At 38.9% G+C, this 8,045-nt stretch overlaps 1 protein-coding gene across 1 annotated transcript; it reads right to left on the bottom strand.

Annotated features, from left to right (window-relative positions):
• Positions 1-4,822: 4,822 nt before the first annotated feature.
• Positions 4,823-7,709, bottom strand: KLHDC7A (kelch domain containing 7A). Its single transcript, XM_075191264.1, has one exon. It carries the CDS (start codon positions 7,547-7,549, stop codon positions 5,315-5,317), a length of 2,235 nt encoding a protein of 744 aa, XP_075047365.1. The 5' UTR covers positions 7,550-7,709; the 3' UTR covers positions 4,823-5,314.
• Positions 7,710-8,045: the final 336 nt, after the last annotated feature.

The raw sequence follows: 8,045 nt of genomic DNA, 5'->3' as shown, positions 1-8,045 counted from the left end.
CATGGTGGGATTACAGGGACGGGACCCTCACCACTACACTCTTATTGGGAAGGCACGTGATTAGTAAAATGTTGTTGTTTTTTAAATAGAAGAGCCCTGTAATTATCCAGTTACTCCCACAGCAGATGCTGCGCTCCACCTTATGTTTGTGGCCACTCAGCTGCAGTTGGTGATCAGCGCTTAGAATGACTCTGTTCCTCAGTTCATTGTAAATCATTGTCCAACACAAGCTTTATATACATTGTACATGATGTCAAGTGTGAAAAATACAACATATATAAATGATAATAATAAAAATACTGTATGTAGCTAGGAGCGTCTGATCAGAGACATAAAGTGTTAGTGTCTGTCTGATCACAGACGTATTATATTCCAAAAAACAAAAAAAAACAAAACTATATATATATATATATCTCTGTCTATAATATTGTTATATTATATACTGTCAGTGTGTTCCGTATAAACCATTGTTCCATATATACTGTCTGTGCCATTGTTCCATATATAGCATCTATATATACTTTGTATACTATCTGTTCTGAGCCTGTATGCTGTACATGTTACATTTTACTAAATAAAATGTATTATACTCTATATACATCTACGGCATTTACCAAGTGACATACCATTCATGCTATGATATGATATTTTGGGATCAGTAAGGCATGTTGTATTTCTAGATGGGGTATATTTGTCATCCATATTTTCTTTATCTTGGACCAACGCCTTCAGTTACTTTTAGTTACATTTTGCACCTTATCAGTGCATAGTAAAGATAAAGACATAATTTCTGTTTACAGGAATTCCTGACCTATTTGTACAGCTCAGCAGGTGTATACTTTGTGTTGTTATTCGTTTACTATCATATAAAGCACAATGACACTTTCTCACAGCCCGGTCAGTGAGCAATCACTGCACGACCTCTGAACAGAGTCCGCCAATGCCTGAGAATTACACATAACAGCCAGGATATGTATAAAGGAAATCATAAGATTTGTAATGTAATATGTAATGTAATATAATAAATTGTGATTTACCATTTATCATGATGGCTGCTGAAAAATTCTCTGCTATTACAGTGAAAATACCCAGATTAATAATAAATCTGTGGTACCCTATCTGTTAGAGCCATCTCATTATGTCATGAACAGATAGAGAAGCTGAAATGTAATTTATTATACCAAAGATTATTTTTTTTTCAGCCTGAAACTTTTTAAAATGAGGACAAATGCTGCCCTCCCCAGAAAATAAATATTTTTTTTTTTTTTATTGGGGGGTAGATAAATATCTTGTAACTTTTATATCCTATTTTCCTTATTTTTGATATATAAAATGTTTGCATCTGTGTTTTTTAAAGACAGAGGCTTTTATTTAACGTTCCGTTTTTACCAGTTGTAGAGGAAGCTGAGTTCCATGCTCCGCCTCCGCACATGCTCAGTAGCAGTGAGGAACTGTTATCGCTCTCGAGCTGAGTATCGCAATAGAATAATAGTAAACAGCGGTGAGTGCTGATTAAAAAAAATAAATTGCACTTTTCGCCACTATTATTTTATTTAGTAAAATATAAAACAAATAATTGCACACGCTCTGCAAACGTTCTGTGACGTTTCCTCATTGAAGATGAGTTGCATTATGAGAGAGTTCATAACTGATAACTACAGGGGTTTTAGCTATTGACGTTTTGCACCCATCTATAATTTGTATAGGATAAAAACTTGGTCTTTGAGTCTGACGTTATTCGCCCATGAATGCGTGTAAAAGCGTGAAAAGTATGTGAATTTAATTGCGTGAGATGAAAAAAATCCTGCTTTGATGGATGAATCATTTGCATACAGGCTTACAGCTAATTGAATTGTCCCCTGAGATTCTCCATTTGCCTCTTGTACATTTCTCTCAGGGTTCATCACTTGTGCGTTAGTGTCACTGCACTGGTTGTGCAGGAATCTCAGATGAAGAACAATGATGCCAGTTTGGTTCATCAGGATAATTCCATCTGATAATTAGCTGGAGGTGGACAATGACCCAGATCTCGGGGACTGACGAGAGGGCCCTCAGGAAATCTCAGGTGTTGAACGTGTCAGTACTCAGGTAGCTGGCTGCTCACTATGGAGGTCAAAGCTCTTGTTTAATACTGCACTCACCGCTTCTCTTATCTGGTTGTAAAGTGTGCTCTAGTGTCCCTTCATTATAGGGAATTAACTATGCAAATTATTTGATTAGATTGAAATTTACGCTGAGATACCATTCGATTTAGAAAAGAATCATAGTATTAAACCTGTGCATGACATTTAATTTTTCAAATGTCTTTAATATCATCATCAACATTTATTTATATAGTGCCACTGATTCCGCAGCGCTGTACAGAGAACTCACTCATATCAATGTGAAATAATTAAACTATATGTAAAAATTGCCAAATATAATTTTACATCAGACAGGGCTTGTGGTAAAGTATATATGCAACCTATCCATTTACTAGGAACCAGTGACATCACTGAGGCATTCTATGAACCATAATTATGAGGTGCAGGCTTCTAGTGACTGGATAGGCTGCACTATGTGATGTCACTGGTTCCTAATGACTAGATAGGTTGCATTCAGTCACTAGTTCAACTCACAAAATATAGTTATTTATCTCCTTTTACAATCCCTTCCAGGAACATTTCTAACACTATATTCAGTATGAAAAAGAACAGAGCTGCTAATAACACAATGTTTATTGATTGAACCTGGAGCAATAGTGAAATTGGAAAACAGCTGTTTTTATACCTGTTTATTCTTCCTGACTTGTATAATAAATGCTTCTTTATTTTTTTCAAAATTATGTCAGACACTCAGAGACACACACATATATAAACACACAATACCACCCCCCCCCCCCCCCCCAACATTCCCAGTTTTATACCTTGAACTGTCCCTGTTTTTTAGTTTTGACTAACAGTATAGTAGACTGTTTCTTTAATTGTGTACTCCTTCTAAAGGTCCCAATTTTTCCAGGACAGTCCAGATTTTTGTTGAACGAAAGAACTGAGAAATGGTTGTGGCATTGTCAGATTTGGACTGGTTAGGGTAGATTGTGGCTTAGTGTAGGCGGACTGGGCCGTGGAGTAGTGTCATTATTATGCAGATATTATTTAGACAATACTGCTCCCCGGGTCCCACTTAGACCGTATCACGCACAACGTGCCTGGCTGTACCTACCAAACAGCTAGCGGTCTCTGAAAACATAGGAACATGTTGGCAGTTATGTTTTACCAGACACAGATACCACAAAGTGCTAAAAGCTTAAACTGTTCAATTAGTTTCCTTTTATCTATACCGATCAGCACATCTGACCCAAAAGAGGATGGAGGGAAGAGCTTAGGGTACACTTTGAGGCATTTATTACATGTATCATAAAGCGCTAGGTCCTATACCTCCCAACTTGCCATCTAGTCCCCTGAAATGGGGACCATTGGAAGACATGAATGTTTTCTGTTGGTACACAGCAGTGCTAACACCAATCACATGTGATGCAGTGTTTCCAGTTTGATAGTGTGTTAATGAAGAGACCCAAACACCCAGATCAGTTGTACAAATATATATTTATTTATTATAACAATAAGAAAAATATTTTATTTTGTTATATAAATTTAATAATTTAAAGTTTATGCTGATTGTAAGTCGGAATTTGCACAGTGTACAGAAAAGACAACTTTAATTACCAATGACAGCTCACAAAACCTGAGCAACAATCAAATACAGACATTGTGAAATAAGACACATTTCTCTTGTGACGTGCTTATGTGTCCTTAGACATCCTGAAACAGTGTTGGAATTGTCCCCAGTCACCACTTTTATATCTGTTTACATATAATCATTTTTTATTTCTTGTGAGTGTTTAACATAGTGATTGGTGAAATGCATAATTTATTTGATTGATACAACTAACGAGAACGCTGCCCTGTATGAAGGATTTCACCTGCAGTATGAGATGTTATCTTAGTTTCAAGGGTCCAACATACTTTTATTTAACTCGCAGATTCCTGGAACCTAACCCAATGTGTCTGTCTTTAGGAAAAATCCGAGATCTGAATTTAGGGACTTTTCCCATTTATCGGAGCTACCCGGCTGGTGAAAACTATCCATGGCGATGGCCTTAGACGGGGTCTCTGGGGAAGCCTTATATACAAAGCTTTATCAGGGACAAGTACCGACGCCGTCCTCTGAGTTAGTCGGGGACAGAAAAAGAAAAAAACATTATATATATATATATATATATATATATATATATATATATATATATATATATATATATATATATATAATATTTTTTTATTTATTTTCTGTTTTACATCAGCAATTACAGAAATCATATTCTGAATCCTTCCTTATTTAGCACCTCTTAAGACATTTGCTGCCTGTGTGTTCAGTGAGATACAGACATAAACATAGATCATTCCTGGTTTTATTCTGCATAAAATCTTATTCAGTAAAATATTTCTCGTGGAGTGCACCATGCTTTATAATGGGGACCGTAGTGCTGTCATGTCAGGAATAGCATTGCTGACTCTACCTCTAAATATACAAATTAAATAGCAAATTCTCTTATCTGGCTTTGCATGTGACGTGGCATCTTTCCATGTCAGGTTCTCAGCTGTCATCTAACAATGGGCTGCCATGCCCATGACTGCTGGTGAGATTTTAACCCTTAGCTGGTGGTAAAGTCCAAATTGTTCTACCTGTATAGATTAATTATTAAGCATATTCGCTTAGTTTTTGTTAATGTATAGAAACATAATCTTTGTATATATATATATATATATATATATATATATATATATATATATTACACACACGCAGGGATGTGATATAAGTGCACAGCTTCAGAACAGTTCCGTGTCTATTGAAATGGACTAATCTTGTGGGGTTAATGTTCATTGAGTTTGCATCATAGACATAACATATACATTTTCACCCAGTAAATATGAACAACATCACACATTTAACATCTTCGCAGTAAGTTACTGAGTAGTGTAAAGTAATTATTGTGACTTTAGGTATTTTTACCTGAAAGACTGCCGCATAGGTCTAATCCAACCATAATTCACAATATGTGTGTTATAAAACATTTTGAAGAAAAGACTTAAGTGCAAAAAGCTGAATGTGTTTGGAGCTGCAGTTTATAACCATTTATTTAATGTACTCCTGCTTTTAGAGCCTGTAGGTGGATGTCAAAAACAGACTGTTAACAACTTTTGATTGACTTCTTCTCCGAATCTTTGGTATCAAAACAAACAGATAACCGTCTTCGGGCATAGGTATCTGAACCTCTTCAGTGTGCGTCCTTCATGGGAAGGGCAAGGACGAGTGGAAAAAGAAGCCCTTTTGGTGATGGCACGGGCTGTAGGTCTACATTCACAAACTTGGGTGATATGTCATGCGTGAGGAGGCGTAGGTGAAAGTTTCTGCTGATGCAGTGGATGTTGTTGTCGATGACCACACAGTGGAAGGGCGCTGGATATGGCATTGCATAATTTGCACATTCGTACCAAATTCTGGCTCTAATATTACAGCGGTGGACACCGATACCCATGCTGCGGTTCAGGTCAAACCGGTATAGAAAGTTGTTGGCTGCTACCATCTCTGTCGTCCGGTCTTTGCTACCGCTAATGAGACTACTCTTCCAGGTATTCTCTTGATGACGATATCTCAAAAGGATGTATCGGATGGTTCCACCAGTCACAAAGATCTCATCGTCATATGCAGTTGCCATATGAGCAACAGCAAAGGTGTCATTTGGAAGGCGTGCAACATAGCTCCATTTATTTTGGCGTGGGTCATACCTTTCAACTGTATGAAGGCATTCACCTCCAATAGCATATAGATAACCATCGAGGGCCACAAGTTTGCAATGAGGTCTGGCTTCATTGACTGACCCAACTTCCTTCCAGGTGTCTGTTAGGGGGTTGTAGCAGAGGACACGTTTGGACGGTTTCATTTGTCTCCCGGGACCATCACATCCAAGAACAACAAAGATATAGTTAAACATAGTTGCCATTGCACAGCCTCTGCTGACCGCCTCAGCCGGGATGTGAGATAGAGGATGCCACCGATCATTATCACTGTCATAGTAACTTAGGCTGCTCTCTTGAGATGCTGAAGTTGCTTGAGTGTTAATGTCGGCAACAACAACAAAACGCCTTCCCTTCATCCTATTTTCCAAGATTAAGTCCCTTTCAGTGACATTGAGGCGCCCATAGATTGAAGGGTCCTGAAGAACCTGTAAATAGTCCTTACTCATTATCTTGTAGGCAGCTGTTTTAAGGACGTCAAGTTTGTGTTTCTTGGCCAAGCATAACACCTCATAACAATTTCCCAAATCCAGGTGTATATCAAATGTGGACTCTGGATTCAAAGAAACATGGTAGGTATCGGGTCTTGATTGTATATTTACAAATGTACTGCTCTGATCAATTTCGTTAGTGGTTGATTTGGATGCAGTGGCCAGAGGACTGAAATTCGGCCTGATCCCTTCAGTTTCTGTGTCTCTTTCTATTCTCTCTTCCTTCTTATTATTGTCTATGGATATGTCTTGTTCTTGAGATGGGTGCACTTGTTCCGAGCTCGTATGACATGTATCATCATCAGTGGTCTCCTTTTGCTCTTTTTCTCCTCCCTCCACTGATGCTGGCAAATCATTTTTTATATGAGTGAGGGGTGAATGGGGAGGGCAAACCCCAATATCACAAGTTTTCTCTGCAGTGACTGATTGAGAAGTGGACTCTACATGATAGTTATATACCTTCCCTCTTAAACCTCCTGGTGTGAGCTTCTCAGGTGAGTTTCCATCTTCTGGGAGGATATTCTCCTGCATTTGCACTTCTGAAATGGAGGAGAACCTGTGCAATTCCTGTGATGATTCATTTTCGTGACTTAAAGACATGTCAATAGAACTAAGAGCTGTGATGTTTCTGATGGACCCTCCAGAGTTGTCTTTTTGCGGCTCCGACTTCTCATACATTTCTTTTCCTTCTGGATCCTGCCTGTAATCCTCGCCGTATGTTTTTTTGAATGTTTCCTCTCCATCACACTCGTCCTTCTGGCATTCGTCATCTCTAGCTGGACAGTGGCTTTGTAGGGGATCAAGAGTGTTATTCAACTCTTCTGGGTCCCCGCTGTTAAAACCATTTTGGTTTTTGCAGATGATCTCACCAGTTACAAATCCCTCCTGAGCTTTGTCGTAAAGTTTGCTTGTGATGAGGCCGGGTATATCGGTGAGGTGCTTCTTTCCAGGATCTGTGACTAAGCTGTTCTGCAGATTACTGTTTACTCGCCTGAGTCTCAGATTACCAGTTTCATCGTTAATGTAATCCCGCTGGGGGGAATACAGGGTGCTCTCCTCTTTGGTGGGACCAGGATCATGGGTGCCGGGTCTTTTAGGGGTCCGGAACCTATAGAATCTATAGGCTAATGCCAATATAAACAAGGCAGTAGCTGAGAGAGCAACTTTCCCTACAAGCTGCATGTCCAACTGCCAGACTGTGCTCTCCCAAGCAGGGTTAATCATTATTCTGTATGAAACTAGAGCTGAAGAATGTCAGGAATCCATTTAATTAACCTGCTCTTGAAAACCAGTTGGGTCTGCTCAATAGAAGTCTTCTGCACCCTCTGCTCACGTATACAGTCAGTGACAAGGTGAGTACTGGCAGCCACAATCCTGCACTACGGGTGACTCGTACGGGTGTGCTTCACCATCTGCTCAACACAACTTTGCATATTTAAGCAAATAGGAAGGGCAGCAGAACAATACAACACTGAGCTCCTGTTTGCTGAACAAACACAAATTGTGAAATTCCTTGTACTGAATACTGTACATACACACTGGACAATAATGACTCTTCATTCTGGTCTCTCCCAAACTTTTACTGCAATGTGTGAAACGGACGCTAGAACCCTGCACTTATAGGGCCGATTCACCAATGGGTCTTATTGTCAGTGATAGGTTTGTTTTTTCTTTCATTTCAACCCTGTACAACAATGGGTAACCGAGTGCGATAACACTT

This window comes from Mixophyes fleayi, chromosome 11 (assembly GCF_038048845.1).
Source record: "Mixophyes fleayi isolate aMixFle1 chromosome 11, aMixFle1.hap1, whole genome shotgun sequence".
NCBI lineage: Eukaryota > Metazoa > Chordata > Amphibia > Anura > Limnodynastidae > Mixophyes > Mixophyes fleayi.
This window is presented reverse-complemented; position numbering and strand designations above follow the sequence as displayed.